At 39.8% G+C, this 18,389-nt stretch overlaps 2 protein-coding genes across 2 annotated transcripts; one reads left to right on the forward strand and one right to left on the reverse strand.

The window, feature by feature from the left end:
- Positions 1–901: 901 nt before the first annotated feature.
- On the reverse strand, positions 902–14,287 carry LOC134618702 (transcription initiation factor TFIID subunit 4-like). The gene is made up of 16 exons (XM_063464219.1): positions 14,052–14,287; positions 13,073–13,888; positions 11,221–11,375; positions 9,706–9,825; positions 7,968–8,123; positions 7,713–7,835; positions 7,493–7,582; positions 5,996–6,223; positions 5,707–5,842; positions 5,175–5,289; positions 4,601–4,770; positions 4,375–4,505; positions 4,144–4,269; positions 3,854–3,910; positions 3,630–3,749; positions 902–3,521 (listed from the first exon to the last, which is right to left on the reverse strand). Exons 1-16 carry the CDS (start codon positions 14,284–14,286, stop codon positions 3,354–3,356), a joined length of 2,946 nt encoding a protein of 981 aa, XP_063320289.1. The 5' UTR covers position 14,287; the 3' UTR covers positions 902–3,353.
- An 803-nt stretch (positions 14,288–15,090) lies between these two features.
- On the forward strand, positions 15,091–17,308 carry lsm14b (LSM family member 14B). The gene is made up of 8 exons (XM_065469662.1): positions 15,091–15,208; positions 15,496–15,659; positions 15,752–15,881; positions 15,996–16,199; positions 16,383–16,466; positions 16,575–16,736; positions 16,872–17,001; positions 17,091–17,308. The coding sequence occupies exons 1-8, from the start codon at positions 15,091–15,093 to the stop codon at positions 17,212–17,214; spliced, it is 1,116 nt and encodes a 371-aa protein (XP_065325734.1). The 3' UTR covers positions 17,215–17,308.
- Positions 17,309–18,389: the final 1,081 nt, after the last annotated feature.

The following is an 18,389-nucleotide window of genomic DNA, read 5'->3' on the forward strand; positions in this document are numbered from 1 at the left end:
AAACATCTTTTGATAACATTTCAAGGTTGGAGGGGAAATTAATTCTTAGTGTTCTACTGTAACAGGCTTCTATTTATGTGATTTTGTGGACCAGGACTCGTCATTCTTGTGCCTAATGGGTGCAGAAAATTAGAATTTTTTTAATGTGGAAAGAGAGAAACCACTAAAGGCATGTTATCCTTTTACATCACATTTGTCTTTTTCTGAGAGGACATTTTCCTATCTATTGAAAAGCATGAACAAAAGGCACTGTGAGGAATCATTTTAGAAATATAAAAGATCCTTGAGTTGAGCACGTATTTTATAATTTCATATTAAAAATTATAAAATCTATTTCTTTGATGTATCTGAATAGTTTGAAAGCTGTTTACTATGAGCTGTAGAACACTTTCACACCCAGAAGAGATGGAAAATTCAGATGTTATGATTGGACAAGACATAATGTAGTTTGTCAAATCAATATTATGAATTACAATCAGACCATGAAACAGTCCACCTTCTAACTTCATTAGTATTTGACCACGGAAACTCATGCCACGAAGCTCCCAGCACTATTGTTTGTGCTGATGTTAATGCCAGAGAAGATTTGGAAGTCTGCAGTCTTGAATCAGCAGAGGGTTGCTAATGTTTTCAAATTTGGATAGGGGCTTGATTTTATGCATCTTTGGTAATGGGACTGAAAATGTCTAAATTCCAAGAGTACAATATCCATATAGAGTATCTTTTGTTATTGGTACAGTTAGCTGTGTTCACAACTAACTAACAGAATATTTCCTTGCATTTATATCACTTGTGTATTTTAGTCTTTTACTTCTAATACTTTACATTGTGAACCTGTCAGAAATTAAGACCATTAAGACAGAAATAGTTGTTTATGTTTTATTTAGAGAACTTTTTCTCTCAATCCATTATAAAATAGCAATTAAAAACCTTTTTGTTTGAAAATCCACCTATTTACATATAAACAAGGAGCTGTGCAAATTTTACAAGATATTGGCAAGAAAGCATAATATTTTTGTCTCCTTTTGTCACATAATTGTACAAGAAAAATAAGACAATTTTTCGTAATTCAAAATTGTCAAGTAAATCTACAAAGAGCAACTTAAGTATATACAGTAATAAAACTTGCTGATAAACATCTTGTCATAAAATGCTAAAGGTATAAAGACCAAAATTAGTATGTGCACAAAAATATAAACAATTTATAGAAGGTATGTTCATTTGATTGATTAGTTTTAGAAAACTGATCTGTCAAAGTGCAGTTGTTGCTCTGCATTTCACGTTTACCCAAAATAACCTCTATCATTCATAAATAAAAAAGTGTGGACATTCAACTTATTGAAAAAAAAATGTAATTCACTTAAATCACCGAAATCAGTAATAATATTAGAATCGATTTTAAAATTGACTTTAAAAATCACATTACAGTAAAAAATACCCCCAACCTGGCTATGTTAAATTATTAAGAGCCATTTCATTTCCAAAATCATAACAACCTAGTCTTACTTGGTAAGTCTTTAGTTCTGTGGGTGACATTAAATAAAGGCATCATAAAAAACAAAAACAAACAAAAACTGGCTTACTTATTTGCGACAATTTTCAAGAAAAGGAGTAAAATCACCATTTTTGTTTTCAGAATTTAAATTTTTCATTTTTCTCTGCTCTTCTAAATATGTGGACCGTGAGCTCGCGTCCACTGCAGAAAATCTGCCGCTAAAGGTTTACACCGATGACTGCAATCACACAGTGATGAATAACAATTTCTTTGGAGAGGATTTTCACTGTGATTCGGTTCTTGACGTAAATGTTATACTGACATCAGTGAAGAAATGTATTAACACTACTAGCAGCTGGAGATGGGAAAGGAAATCTCAGTACTAAACAGTTGCAGTCAAAGTTTTGCAGCTCCACCAATAACAGCGTACACCGTCAGTACATTTTGTTTATCATTTCTACATGCACAAGTGCAACAGAAGTCACATTCTGTTGTTCAGACAAGTCTTCTATACAAACTACAGATGACGGTGGCAACCTGCTAGCAACTGCAAGGAGATGTTCAGTGCAGCACCATATACTTCTAGGGAACCAACTTCACATTAGAAACAGCAACAACCTCGAGCAAACATTCACCAATCATTGGCAGAATACATCCTTTTCCCTGGCAACAAGTGGTTACCAAGGGTCACTGACCAGCCTAACTGCTGCCTGAATGGACCATAAGAAATTTATTTCACAGTAGTTGCCAGCAACCTACAGTAACTACTTGCAACTGGTTGGAAAATGCACATTTTCCCCTTCTGACTGGAGATTACCAGATGGTTGCCAACCGATCTCTAGGCCTGTATGACTGGGGCGTAAAAATCGCAGCAGTGCTGGAGCGCTCCAGAGGTTTAAGTCAGGTAAAGCTTTTGATTTTTTTTTTTTTTAAGGGTGGAGTCACGATACCTTATGAGTACATCTTACCTAGTTGCTTTTAATTACTGACGAGCCACATGAAGTATTTAAATTCTCTGTAGAAAATACAAGACCCTAATTAAAAAGACTTCAAAATTTGTGCAAGAACTCTCGCCATAAATCATAAATCCTATGACAGTGAGCTCTAATACCACCTCTACACTGCACACAATACATGACACATAAATTATCATTGATTCCAATCAAAGACAAAGATAAAAAAGAAATAAAACAAAACAACAACAACTGTATCCCCAAAAAATCCTCTCATTCTACAAATCTGGAGAGAAGTGTTGGATATATAAAATTCCTTGATCAACACATTCTAATCCATATGGCTTAAACTGTTAAGAAGGCAACTCAGCAGATGATAAGACCGGTTAAGATTAATCTCTGTAAAACGATCCACAGGCATTGCTAAAATATAGTATAAATGTACGATAAATTAAAATCTCTGTTAACGACTTAAATAAACAAGAGTGTCTGCCAAGCACTTCAAAGAGATTTGCTGCTACAGCACAGACACCACTGACACACGTTTTAAATCTGAAGTGTTCGGTTTGGTAAAGACATTGTTCTTTTGTGTAGCATGAGGCAGTGCATCTTCATCGAGTGTGGTTGGTTGTAACTGCTCCGTGAAGAGCAAGCAGAGCTGAGAGGCGCACTGAATTCAGGGCCAAGTTCCAATATTTGCTCCATTTCTCCACTGAAAATACAAAAGTCCTTTTCTTTAAGAGGCTTTTAAAAGCCAAGGTCTCTTCAGCATGACTCCCACAGACAGATGCCTCATAATTCAACAGTGGGTGATCAAAGGAAGTACCGGCAGGAAGGGTCGGAGCTGATGGTCCACTCTGCCTCCTTAATGCCACTGAGTGAAACTAGTCATTTTAATGCGGGTGCTATTTGAGGAAGCCTTTATAGAGCAGGTGTGAGTGACTGGTTCCTCTTTCATTCTCCAGACAGAAAAGCAGGTCCCTGAGGTTGACTCTAGTGATGCGCTGTCGCATAAACTGTCTGGAGCCTGTTCCACCTGAGCCTCCAGTCTGAGAGGGACACGACCCTGATCCCTGGAGGGTGAAACAAAGCAAGGACATTCAATTTTTCATCAACTGCTTTTGTGAATCCAGAAAACTTCAAAATAAGCACATTCCTACTTTGGGTTAATCACACCTCACCTCTGCATTGGCACCCCTACCCGGTGAGTCCATTTTCCGCTTTTTCCTTGGGCCGATTGCTGCCAGCGCTGTTAGGTTGGCTTCTCTCTGCCTGATTTGAGCCAGCTCCTGCTGCTGCATCTGAAATACAAGTAGTAACACATACATTCAACATACAGGCAAACTCATCACAATGCTTCAAAAAGAAAGCAATCACCCAGGATATTATTTTAGCATATACTTACTTCTTTGGCCTTCTGTTTCAGTCGGAGTTGCTCCGGGTCTTCTTGCCGTGACCGAGACTGCAATAATATCGAGGACATTTTAATATTTCAAAAAGGATATGTAGAATTTATTAAATGACTTGTTTTATTCATTCACTCTCTCAGTTTCCATGTCTGGCATTTGGTGATGGCAGGGAAAATGTATATTAATGACAATGACCCAAGAGCACTCACTTGCCTTCTCTGTATAATTATGCATACAAGATTGTTTCTGTCAGTGATACCGTGTGTCCTTGTTCGAATGCTGTTACCTTGGCAGCTTTCAAGAGGATCTCTCTCTCCTGCTCTTCCTTCCTTTGCTTCTCCATTTGATCCAGCTGCTCAAAGAATTTGAGCTGGGTTCGCATATCGCTCGCCTGCTCATACTGTTCATCTTCCTGGAGTTGGCATGAAGCGAGGACAGACAGGAAAATGAAACAAGAGATCTTAAAACACAGTAGTGAGTGGGTCTCCCCTACTCTACAATTGCAATCAATTATCACCTTAAAAGTCAAGTTCTTCTGCTGTGCAACATGTGACACCTTTTCCAGTATGTCTTGCAGTCGCTGCTGTGTGGCATGGGAAATGTAGTTGATCACATCTGTGCCCAAGTCACTCACACTGAACTTCTTACCTGTCGCAGCAGGAGTGAGTATGGATAAAGCTTTAGACGGTGTCAGCATACTGAGGAACATGCTGTGCATTTTCTCGACAGTGTACGTCTCTCACCAATGTCCAGAACTATCCGGGTGAGTAAAGAGGTGGAAAGGAAGGTCTCGTCCTTACAGGAACGAGTCACCATGCCAACAAGCTCAGAGTTGGTTGCTAAGATACGGGCACTCTCTTCTGACAAGTTGACTCCTGCCATTGAGGCCACATCGTTGATATCGTCATCATCCCTGGAGAAGAGACAGACAGTTTTCTTACTTTTTGTGTCTTAAGCACATTTATACAGAATAAATACAACATAAAAAAAACCCCAACACAACACACACAGAGTACTTGGCACTGTATGATGACAAAGAGAGGTGTTATCCTTATCCTGTTCTGAATTGTGAAAAGCTACTCTAGTAGAGACCAAGACTGAAAATATGGTGCTGGAAGTCAGTATGACAGGTAAACTTTAAGATAAAAGTAACAACAGCAATAAACTGCATCAATTTATCTTATGGTTGGCACATAGAAAGTTATGACGTCACGTAAGTTTCTATGGATACTTAATTATCTGTGAACGCATACACAGACACTGGTATTTAACAGTGAGGTGGGTTTTTTTGGGGGTTTTTTTTTTGGTCTCTCGTACCTGAAAGTGCCTCCTCCTTCCTTCAGCTTGTTCTTCTGAGCTGCACCGAAGGAAGGCTGACTGAAAGCTTGTATTCCTTTGGGTGCTGGAGCCAATGTCTGCTTCACTGCTGGTACTAAAAATCATAAACAGGAGCAAAAACAAGTTTTCTGTAGTGAATTTAGACTAATGAAAGGCAGCTGCACCTAAAACTATTAGAGCACGCAGCAGGATTTGAATATACACTCGACTCTTGTATTCTTGGATTTTGTGTCTTGCAATTACAAACAGTAGCCACAAGGTGGTAGCACTTCCATAGACGTGTTAAATGCATTAAAGACAGAAGCTAAACTCAAGCAGAACAGCTGCAATGATGCTGTTGCATTAGTGGACCATGGGGATGTTTTCATGGATATCCATTTGAAACCGTATGAGGTACCAAAATAATGAAATACAACACTGAGACTGAACATTGAAACCAATTGCACATTGATCACTGATAAACAAGTAATAAATATCATTTAAGCATTAAAGAAATGTTAATATGACCCACTTGTTTGTAGCTGTTTGATAACCTGTGGCTGGCCCACGATGATGCGACTGTGAGTTTGTCCTCTCAGTGTTACCACAGCAGACTGAGCCAGCGTCACTGGTGGCCTCACAATGGTCCCCTGTTGCTGGGGTACTATCTGTGCACATTCAGAAAAAGACTAAGAATGAGAAACCTAAAAGAAAGCACACAAATGAAAGAAGTAGAGACAGGCATATATTCAGAAGCTTCCACTTGTTCATACATGTTCATCAATATATTCCGATACAGGTAATAGCAAAAAAAATGTTACCAGTCCCGGTTTACTGTGAGGCGTCTGTGTAAGGCTGATAACTGTGGTTTTAGTTGTGGCAGGGCTGGTGGTTGTAGTGATGGTGGTGGAGAGAGGAGGTCGCAGCACCACAGCAGTGAGTGCTGTGGAGGCTGCCGCTGCAGGCTGAGGGCTCAGCTGAGGCAGCAGGCTTTGTTGGATGAAGGCCTCTGAATCTGGGGTCATCTGGCGCAGCGCTGGAAGACTTCTCTACAGTCAGAATGAATGAAGTGTGTATGTATTCAGTTCATAATGTGAATGAGTCAGTTAGTTGTGGTTATTGTGCTGGGGTCTTGGCCAGAGCACTCTTTAGAAAGAGAGGCTTTTACCTGGATAAGTAAAAAATATAATAGAAAGAAATCTAACAGAAGCAGCTCTTAGTGATAAATGTTTCAATTTCTATCATTTCTACATATCACATAGTACTCTAAAGAAACTGCAGTGCATAGAATTTAGTTTATGATGTAAGTGAAGTTCATTATGTAAGTGGAGTTCAGAAAAGTTTTTTTTCCTTTTCATTTCTGTTCTTTGACTTTTCAACAAGAAACTATTGCAGAAGCTATATGAAACAACATGCTTTAGAGATTTTTAAATATTATGAAATAGCTTTATTGATTTGATTATGAAAGAGAAATGCAGAGAGAATAAACTTGCCCCATCCTTTCTAGATTTTTAAAGCTACCTGTCTGGCTACTACATCACCATGTCAGCCAGCAGAGCAGATATTTCCTCTAGTTTTTCCAGTAGCATTTAAGTCCATGTGTGACAAATTGCTATAGCTTTTGGCCTGGTCCTGATTAAGGCTGCAAATCCTCCGCTCACCTGCACTCTAATCTCTGTCATGGAGTGGGTACATGTGTGCGAAAGCACACCTAGCAGTAGAAGTCACCAACCACTGGCTTCGTTTTGATGCAGTGAATTTTAGGATTAGCGTTAACTGCTGCCTACAAAACAGGTAAAAGATGGCTTGCAAATTTTACTTTCCAAAATGCTGTTAAAAAATTGGTTAAGGTAAAGACCAACACAACCTTCAGATAAAGTTGCATTTGTTTGGCAGGAATGCAAATTAAAGTCCCATGTGACCACAAAGGAGCTTACCTTTATATTGTGGAGCATCTACATTATCAGCTTTTGGCCCAAAATCACATAATAACAATTGACAACACTGAGTAAACTGTTAAGGGTGAAAATATTCTGCTTTGAGGCTAGAAATAAGGTTTCCATGAAATATTAATCAATTTAAGCAAAAAATGCTGCAGTGATCCTAAGCATGCCTCAGAACCATTAGTGAAAATCTGGCAGATCCTAAACATACCCAATGGACAAGATGTGCAATGATGTGAGAAAATTCTCTAATCAATGGCAAGAGTCTTGATGGCTTTTAAGTTTGTGAGTAATACAGTGTTCAAATGTAAGTCCTAAAGTTACAGAACAATGTAATAACTTTGGTTTTGTCTGCAGGTGTGTCACTAATCTCACCTTGAGAAAAGGTACAAGGTATGGCTGCGGTGATGAGTTGAGCTCCTGGTATAACCTACTGGTAAAATCTTCCGGCTCTATCTTTGCTTCCTGTTACAAGGGAAAAAAAACAAAAACGTGATGGATAAGAATACATCATACATAAGTAAACTTTGAAGGAATTTCACCAGGAGAAAGATTAAGTGTCAACCCAGAGAAGGTAAGAGGGAGAGATAAGTACCAGTAGGTTCTTGACGAGCTCCTTAACATTGGCTGTGGTCTCAGACGACTGTTTCCCGCTGGATGCCAGCTTGATCAGTGTCGACAGAAAATTTCTACATTTTTTCACATTCTCCAGCGTCTCCTGCAAGCACACACACAAATATTTTCTCTCAAATATTTACATAATACATGCAAAAAAAACATTAAGTGGGGTGGAGGGGATAAAAGGTATTTTTTTGCTGTTCATCAATCATGGTTAGCAATTCTCTCTTACAGCTGTGACGGGTGTCGGAGTGACAGGGGTCGCAGTAGCTCCAACAGGCCCCACCCTCTGTGCTACTGCTGTGGAGGCAGATCCGGGCTGCACCGTGGTGGCGGTTCCTAGCGGCTGTCCTGCGGTGGTAGCAACTCCTCCCAGCATGATGGTGTTCTGTATGTGTCAGTGAATATGCACTTGAAATTAGATGCAAGAAAAATGATGAGGTCAGAAACAGCTTTAACACGAGCAGGCCTGTTGAACAGTGCATTTCCTTTTTTTCACATAACACTGCTGTTCTATGAATTTTACTTTTTATATACACAAACGCTTTAGAGCTTACTTTAAAACCATGATCTGGAAAAAAAACCTAACAAGGTTTAGCAAAAACATATTTAAGGAATTTCAATGGCAACAAGGACATAAAAGATGAATAGAAGCAGCAATGTTTTTAAAAGTGAGCAAACAAGCCAGCCAGAGAGGAATTGAAAACAACTGTGTTGACCTTGTTGCAAAATCCCATCCTTTCACACCACAGTTAGGCAGTTTGGCAGAAAAATTGACCATATAATCTATGAAACAGATTCTGTGCTTGTTTTTTTAAAAAACATCTCACAGTAGGAAATCAGTCCTAACGAGTTCATGGAGGATACATTCAGCTTTTACTTGAGCAACAGTAATAAGAGTCTTACTTTAATATTCTCATATACCAAGAACCTTCTGCACAGCTGTTCTCAGCAGAAGGTGTACAGTAACAGGCACACATTCCCTGACAAATGGAAAAATTATGAAGTGTAATTCATTTCGAAGTACAACAACACTCTGCAGACACTTCAGACACACCGCTGGCAATTCTAACTGAAGCAAATGTCATGTAAGTAGCAGCATGAGTTAGACTAATTTGGGTCAACTGTGTGAGATTAATGGAAACAGGATGTTACCGAGATCATAGTGAGGACCACTTGTCCAGATGTGGAAGATGAGCGAGTAGTGGTTTTAATCCAGGTCACAAGGGGGTATGAGAAACAATGACAATGAGAATTGTTTCTTTTTTCCTAAAAAAATACCTTTAAATTATTCTTAATGTTAAAGATTATTGAAAATATACCTGGGTATGGCTATATGTAGGAACTGTTAAAAACAAATTAGGAATGATTCAAAAACTACACAGGAGTTTATGACCAAAATTACATGAAACCATTCAAGGTTCAGAGAATTTGGAGAAATTTCTGCACACAAGGAATAAGGCCAAAATCCAGCACTGAATAGATGTTATGTTTGGGCTGTTAGGCAGACCTACATTAAAAACAGATGATTCTGTAGTGAAAAATCACATGAGCATGAGCTTGGAAAAGCTTTAAAAACTACTGTCAGTGAAAACAGTTCATATGTGCATCCACAGAGGCAATTTAAGACAACTTTTTAAGATACTCTTTCCCTTAGTTTTAGTCTATCTTAGGGTCTCAAATCTATACATTTTTCTAAAAAAAACTTTTTGAAATTTGATCATTTGATTTACAGGTGATTGTATTCCTATTTTGATAATGTTTTACACAACTTCGCTCTGGACAAGAGTATGCAATGCCTGGGTTCAAACCAGGCCAGGATGTTTGACTTAACCCATTAGGGATAGTGAAAAAACAGAGCTTCCCCAGGAAAACCGCAAGAGCATAGGTTGAAAATGCAAACTGAGTCTATGGGTTACACTTGGGGTTATGGAAATGAATCATTTGACTTAAATATAGTGAGAGTTTACCTGCAGAACAGGAGGCCTCTGTAGTGCGGTGGTAGCTGTCACAGTGGTCTGAACTGTGGAACACTGTTTAATAATGGTGGTGGGAGTAACAGGACGAGCCAGCAGTGGTGCACCTGGTGCCTGCAGGACGTATAAAAGAAGAAGTTACGCTTTTGGCAGACAGTGGAGCAGCAGGAGTTTTTTTTTTAGATACCTGCTATATTGCTTAATAAAAAAGCAAAAACAAAACAAACAAAAACATCAGAAAATATTCAAAAATTACATATTAGTAGTAGTATATAGTATATGTTTTTAAGTTGGATGCAACAGTCAATCTGTGGAATGAAAATTAAATCAGAAATACTTGTTTTGTAAATGTTTACCAAGCAGAGACACAGTATTTGTGTTGAAGCAGTAACCAAAACTTAATTACAAACAGAAAGTAAAATAGTGATTAAGTTTACTCTTACTTTCAAGTTACAAGAGAGGTGTAATGTGAAAGAAGTTCAGCACAGCTTTCTCTGCACTAGCTGGCATGTCAAAAACTAAAACCCCTGCTACAAGTGAATGGGTATGACTTCAGTGGTTATCTACTTCCAGTGTTAATGCAGGCTTTCTGCCTCAGGCTCTGTGGACACTCACAAAAAAGGGGCATTTTATGCATCACGAGTGCCACCTACTTCGATCAGATGACGATAAAACGGTGATAAAAATCTATAAAGAACATAAAAATTTAACATGCAATATAAAAGAAAGGAAAATGCAACCCCATTACAAGTAAGATAGGAAATTAATGCAGCAGAAAATTATTAATCTCGGGATTTAGCGCACTGAGGTGTAAAATAAACATTTCTATTTGACTTAATTATTTTAATGCCGAGTGCACTCTCAGTCCTGCTTAGTTCTAAAACGACGGCCGCATGTTAGAGCTCTGAAACTTTCAACTAGACACATTTAAACATTAAATGGTACTGTCCCAAAGCCTAATAAGGGGACTGAAAATCACTTTAGTGAAAATTCAGTGAAAATGTGACAATTTACAGGTGACTTTAAATTAAAAACCCTGAGCACGGCCTGCTTCCAACCAGGTTATGTGTTTAGCATAAGTTTAGCATAAGTCTGTGAAAACCAGATAAAAAGTAACATATTTATGTATATGTAGCTTTAAAAAGGATATGTTAATGTTACTGGTATAGACAGCATTGAATGTGTCTATGAGTCACTGTAGACGGGATGTGGATGACCAGAGAAGAAAAAAAATAAATAAAAGACCGAGACTAATTTGAATTAATATAATTGATGTTGGGAATATAAACAAGAGTTTGCTGGTTTTGCCAGACTGAACTTTATTTCAGTAAAAATTCAATTGTACTCTTTTACTGTTAACGACTAATAAATCAAATGCGAATGGGGAGGAATTACCTTTTTTGGGTTCTGAGAAAAAGTCTGAGAACCAACTGTTACAGAAGGTTTACAGAACTGTACAGGTAACTGAGTCATATTTTCTGCGTTTGACTGTATCTAGCAGATCTGTACCTGTAGGGATGTGATCTGGACTGGTGGAGTGCTTGTGGGAGCTGGAGGTCGTGGAGTCATGGCGCTTTGTGACTGCGACTGAGCTTGCACCTGAGCCAAAGCCTGCTGGGGAATCATCAGCAGTTGCCCGCTCTCACTGCGAACCAGGACCATTCCTGTACGTGCCAAATATCCAAGGAGTTAAAATATTAAAAGGTCATTATCTTCCTGTCCCAATGAGTCACCAAAAAAAGGATGTATGCATGCATGTATGCATCAATAGTGAGCCCTATTTAGTCCTAAGCCACTCAGCAACTTGTCAAACCAAAATGAGCCACAAGCATGTTAGCAGAGTCTGACTGATATATGTGACAATATTAAAACATTTATTTTTTTAGGAGTATAATGCAGGAGAGAGAGACTTGGGGCAATAAAGGAATAGTTTATACAGAAGAACAGCTCCATTTCAGTCTTTACAAAACTCTGTCTGCAAAACAGCAGAGCTATCAGTGATGCAGGGATGAGCGGTGTCTTCAAAGTGAATAGAACTAATAGTAAAGTTAATAAACAATTACCCCACCATTTTCCTGTCTCAACATAACTCTTAAATGCTTAAATATGTATGCCAGTATACCCATATTTAATATTATTGGAATTTTATATTTATTAAAAATTGATATTACCAGAAAAAACATCAGTCAGGGTCTATATGGCAGCATAAATAAAAAAAAAGTTCAAGTCACAATCCACCATGCAAAAAGCTAAAAACATTCTTGTTTCTGCTCAAAATAACATGCCTTCTTGCCACCAATTTATTTTTATTGTATGGCAGTGTAATACTATGCACCAGAGCCTTATGTCAACAGTGTCTGTCAAAGAGGTGACTACATGACTCTACTACATAATAATAACAGGCATTCTAAGACTGGCCAAATAAATGGCCAGAGGTGTTTCATCAAGGCTACAAAGAGGGAATACCTTTGTCTGGAAGAAATCTGCCATTAATACAGTGGCATACAACAAAGAACTATATCTTACAGAGAGGCCACAAAGGGGATTTTCCATTCTAAGTGGCAAATATATGCATTTGTCAAAAATGATGTTGTTTGTTTTAGGTCTGTATTTGATCTGGATTCATTTTCTAATATAATAATTCTTCATTTTATGCTATACTGGACATAAAATAGAATCACTGCACTTTTACAAAACCCTGAAATAACAGTTCACAACTTTGACAAAAATGCTAACCTGGAGACTTTGCATACTCAACACATGCATCCCAGAAAGTTGATTCAGTTCATTTGAACGTGGCATTATCAGTCGGAGAAATGTTTCATTATGCATTCAAGTGACTTTTTCAGTCAGTCACTTGGATAAGTGATGAAATATTTCTCCCACTGAAAACAGTGCATCCAGATAGAGGAAATCAACTTTCTGGGACTTCCTTACGTGCATTATTGAGCATGCATCCAAACACACGTAATGCTTGAGAGATATACTGTATATTTTATCCAGCTGGTGCTATTATAATAGGATGTAATCGTCTCAGACAAGACAAACTAAAAAGAATCAATAGACTGGAATGGACAGCTACATTGATAAACTATATGAAGAATGTGTTGGCTGAGTTCCACTGAGTCCTGCTTTTAATCTGCTACAGAACCCTGCCACCTCTAAAGTTGCTACTAAGCTACTACAATGTGTTTCAAATCATCTATTGCCTGCAAAGGCATCTCGGGAAACCGTTAAAGTTAATAATAATAATAATAATAATAATCTTCCACATGCTCTCAGACTTTACAGCTCATAATAATAATAATAATAATAATAATAATAATCTTCCACATGCTCTCAGACTTTACAGCCCAATTACCTGGAGGCAGCTGAATGTTTTGGATATTTGGGGCGTTTTGTTGAGGCTGAGCGAGTCGAGGAGCTAGCACCTGTGGAACAATAGTTCGTATTCCACCGGGAGGAGTTGCAGCAACTGTTGAAGGTACTGAAGTCCTCAAGCCCTGCAAAACAGTCGGACTCCTCACTGTCGCTGTCGTCCCTGTAGCAACAACTGAAGCCACGACGTGGGCACCAGTAGGCAATATAACTTTCGGGCAGTCAGTTTTGCTAGCAGGAGAGCCAGTTGTGCTGGTAACACTGACAGACGGTGACGTTAAAACTGTGGTTGGACTGCCTGTACTTGGTGAAGGGTTCATGGAGGTTTGCATAGGTGGCCTCACCAGTGTGACTGTGGGAACAGTTTTCACAGAAGGCTGAGACGAGATAACAGACGAAGTCACAACATTTTGCGCGTTCAAAGTAGCTCGGATAATAGTACTAGGTGTTCCAGGCAGACCTGCTGCGCTCGGTTTGCTTACAGAAACAGGTCCGTTGTTGAGGAGTGTGACAGCACCGGGCTGCGAGTTGTTGCTGTCAGCGGGTCCGCCTGCGGTTATTTGACAGTTCATCACCACGGTACTTCCATTCAGAGTTTGCGCATCGGTCGCTCCAGGTTTGCCAGCGCCAGCTGTTGCATCTAGTGTAACCGTAACAACTCCGCTGGCTGCGTCCGACTTGGACTGACTCTGAGTGACTGTCACACTCGGTCCTGCCGTCGATGTGATCCCTGCTGCCCCATCCATGCTTGAACCCAGGGACCCCGTACTGTTACTGACACCTCCTTGCGCTCCTGTCCCTGCAGCAGCGGAAACACATGAAAACAAGGGGAGTGTCGAGCAACTCTCCGATTCGCTTTAGTTTTGGGACACAGACAAGTGAAGCCAAATAAGCTATAACCAGCTGAGTAACGTGACCAAAATTAGCTAATGTTAGCTAACCGGAGTGCGCAGCTATCTTACCTGCTTTAGCAAGCTCTTGTTGTGAAAGTCCCATTTTGCTACCCTGAACATTTAAACTACTACCTACAGCTGAGTTTCCGCCATGATTTTCTGCAGACGGGGCCCTAGCGGTTGTGTTATCGCGCCTTGTTTCTGTTTGTTCAGACTCCAGGGATCCAACTAGGTCACTAACTACTTTTTCGTCCACCTCTGTGCTCAAGAAAACATCAGCCAGCAAATCGGAGCCCGCCGCCATCTTTTCCCAGCTACGCTCGTTCGTGAGACGCATGCGCCGATTGGATGCATCCCCCGTGACGCGACCTTATCTTGCCTTATGATTGGCTGTTCGACAAAAATAAAACCTGGAACAAATGGTTGCGAGCTGCAGTGTAAAGTGCCACCGCAGTCGGACTATTTCGCTGGAAATAAGCGACACTGCTCACGGAGCTGTTCCTTCTGGAGCATTAGCACATCGAGGAAACTGTCAGATAGTTCTCATGCGCTATCACATGATTTCAAAGATGTTTGCATTAAACTATTATACTCTCTGAACAATCCAAAATGGCTGCGTTGATGCTATTTTTCCAGGACACCCGCAGTAACCGCCTAGTGCTCACAGACAGTAGTGATGTGAAACTACCTGGATAGTAAACTTTTGAGAGTGGAGATCAGCACTCAGGCAGCCAGTTTGCACGGTTGTTTGTGCATCACAGGACTCAGCCTTTTAACGCCGTGACTGTGATTTTTGTTGCAACTTATAAAAATTATCTAAAAAATGTTTTTATGAAAAAAATTTGTACCATAAGCACAATCATAATTATTGATCGAATTCGTAACAAATCATAGATTACGCAAAATTTCAAACGAATGGGTCACAAGTGAGTTAAATCAAGCCGTGGTGATTGGCATTCATTTTATTGCCATCAATGATTGCCAGGTGCTTCAATCAAGTCAGCTGTGTACGCCTATAAATTGTTTCCGGTTTTTCTAGGACTCGAAATGTGCCGTGTGATGAGTCTTTATAGAAGTTTATAGCAACGGCCCCGGATATTCTCGAGTCATGGCTTCGAAGCCATACATTGGCTGTAAAGTATCACTCCTCTCAAAAGCCCAAAATCGTTATGAAGGGATTTTGTATACTATTGATGCAGCGAACAGCACAGTAGTTCTAGCAGAAGGTGAGTTATTTAGCTTGCAGTGTTCTTGAAAATCTGTCAGCGTTTCAAAAACCTGCCTTTTAAATTTTTTCTCCTTTTCTAGTTATTGTCATTTAATCTTAGCTGCTGGCAAAGTTTCTGGGCTTCCTTTCCTCGTAACAGCCATCCCTCAAGAGTCTCTCCATCTAAAGCAATGCATTATCAGGGACTGTAACATCTAGTCCTTTTAACTGAATTAGAAAGAAACTGGGCAAGTGAAATATGGGTGGAACTTTCCTAACTTTATCCAACGTTTTTCTTTTCACTAGTCAAGTGTTTTGGAACTGAGGGACGGCCAACAGATAGGCCAACGTCACCCAAAGATGATGTCTATGAGTACATTACTTTCCGGGGAAGTGATATTAAGGATATTGCACTGGGTGAACCTCCAAGGTATCACCATGGCCTGCCTCAAGATCCTGCAATAATACAGGTGTACAAAAACTGCCTGGTTCCACCCTCCTTCTAAAAACAGACTAAGTATGTATATGTGTGTTTAAACATTAACATATTTGGTTCATCCAGACCTCCAGTTCAGGCGCTTCAAGCATCCAATCTACCGTTGGATCACTCAGCCCCTTAAGGATGCCTGCCTACAACCAGGTTGCTGCTAGCTCTCTGCTTAATCAGCAGTATGTTGCAGCTCTCGGCCTTGGTAAATCAATGACAGCAAGTTTCTAACAAGTTAATTGACTAAAAAAACAAATTTTAAATGGGTTCTTTCTATACTACACACTTTGTATCCTTCACCCAGGGCCTTTACTTCAAGGCTTACATGCTCAAAGAGGTCCCATGGTGGAAAAGGCTGTTCAAACCGTCAGTGTAAAGACATTTAGGCAGAGGAGAGGTGCGAGTGCATCCCAGCAGCAGGAGCAGCAACAAGAAGAACAAGGACAGCAGCAGCGGAATAGGAGGCAGCCCAAGGGGACGAGAGGAACAAATATTCAAACCACAAGGGTCACTGAAGCCACCAGTAAGTACACAATGCTGCAGCGATGAGAAGGAAATGCTGTTAAACTACTGTGATGTTTCCCTAAGTGAAACAGGTTGCTTAACTGTGGAGGAGTATGTATGTTTTGGGGAAAATAATGGGGTATTTTTCTAGGCAGCTACATGCACTTAAAACTAAGTGTAGCTGTTGTGGGTGTCTTTGCAGTGCAATCAGACCCAAGTGGATCCACTTCTCAGGACAGTCAGCAGCAAAGTGCTGAAACCAGGCCACCTGCTAGAAAAAGACAAGGTATTAAACATGCAAGTTTCCGGTAGACTTGAAAATCAGAAAGGACATCCTTGTATACAAAACAAACTTGAGGTGCACTTAATAAAAAATAAATAATAATAATCTTAGGACCTCGACGGCGCAGGAACCGCAGAAGAGGCCAGCTGATGGTGGCTAATGCTCCATCTCCCACCCTTAAATTTGACACAGACTTTGATTTTGATTCCTCAAACGCACAATTCATTAAGGAGGCGCTTGAGGAGAAGGTCCAGGAGAGGCTGACTCTAAAAGGTTGGTAATCAGCTGAAGTTGCCACCAATGCACCACTTTTTTTTTTAATACAATGGCTGAAAACCTGGGAATCGGCTTAAGATGGACTGAGTCTGTCCTTCCATTGTCAGTACTTTTTTTTTTTTCTGTTTTCAGATAGGAATTCTGAGGGAAGGGAAACGGAGGGGTTGCAGCAGACTTCAGGGGAGGATTGTTTTGGACCAAAGGTCTACTATGACAAAGCAAAGTCTTTCTTTGACAACATCTCATCTGATAATGGGCTCAGGTAATCAGCTGACTCTCTTTGTCTTATATAAAAGCTGGTCTTTGTACAGATATGTGCTCATGGCTATTTATGTACATCAATGGTTTCAGACTGACGTGGGCCGAGGAGCGAAAGCGCAATCTGGAGACTTTTGGTGTCCCTGGGCGTTTCCTGAGAGGCCAAGGATTCAGAGGTGGATATACCAGAAGAGGACGAGGTGCTGCTCGAGTCTAACTCAAAGAAACACAACTGGGCGGCTGTACAGATCAGTTTCATACAAAGGCAGTAGAGTAAAGCCACCTTGAATATTTCTGTTTCTTACAGTGAGTGGAAGGTACTGGATCCCCTGTAAGAATCTTGCCCCCTTTTTCTTGACAGACCTTTTGATGTTTAGCACAGTGAAGAAATCACAAGGGCAATAATGAAGGCTGTATTGCATTTGGAAGAGGTGCTATGCTGTGCATGTTGGTTTACAGTCTCTGTTTACTGGGATACGTGATGGAACTAAGCCATCATTATTACAGCTGTGCTGTAATCAGCCAAAACGTCTGTCATTAAAAAGTTTAACATGATTTCTTTGACATTTGACCTTGTTTTTAATGTGGGTAAAAGTTACTCCAACAGGTTTTTGTTTTGTTTAAAAAGGGGGGGGGGGGGGGGGACATGAATGCTTGAGTTTCTACTTTCGTTTGCTTCTTGCACATTTGTAAATTCTTGCATTTGCCTTTTGGGAGTATCAATCAGATTTGTCCATTCGATGTTGCATAGTATTAATATAATGAACTAAACGAGCTTTCAGACTTAAGACTTAATTTGGTATATTCAAGGGAATGAGTTGACTGTAAATAAAATGGATGTGCTGATACACCTGTTATGAGACTAAAAGACATTTTGTTGCACAAGTAAGCATTTAAAAATTCTTAGTTGTACAATCCTAATTATAAATAATCTGGGATAGTATCTGCGTTCTATGGCTGTTTCTTTGTCCTTTTAAGAAGGATCACTCCTTTAAACAACGTTTGCAATATATTCAAGATTCGATTATATAAACTGGAAAAAATAAATTTAAAGAGTAAATGTCTCACTGAATTATAAGATTACTGATTCAGTACTTGAGGGGCAAGTGCTGTTGTGAAAAGTGTAAACACTCCACAGTGAATGGTGGGATTCCCACATTTCCTGAAATGCTGAAAGCAACTTTGGCTACAGCTGATCCTTAAAGCTTTTGCGCACTGAGCAGCGTGTGCTCCAAGCAGACTGCTTTCTTGAATCAAACGATACCCCGTCTACAGTGAGGGAAAGTGGTAGGCTACTCACTGCCTGGACTATACCAAAATCTGAGGGAGAGGGATTTTTCGCTTACCATCATATCCCTTTATATGCATGTAATTATTTGCACGTAGACACAA

This window comes from Pelmatolapia mariae, linkage group LG20 (genome assembly GCF_036321145.2).
Source record: "Pelmatolapia mariae isolate MD_Pm_ZW linkage group LG20, Pm_UMD_F_2, whole genome shotgun sequence".
Classification (NCBI taxonomy): domain Eukaryota; kingdom Metazoa; phylum Chordata; class Actinopteri; order Cichliformes; family Cichlidae; genus Pelmatolapia; species Pelmatolapia mariae.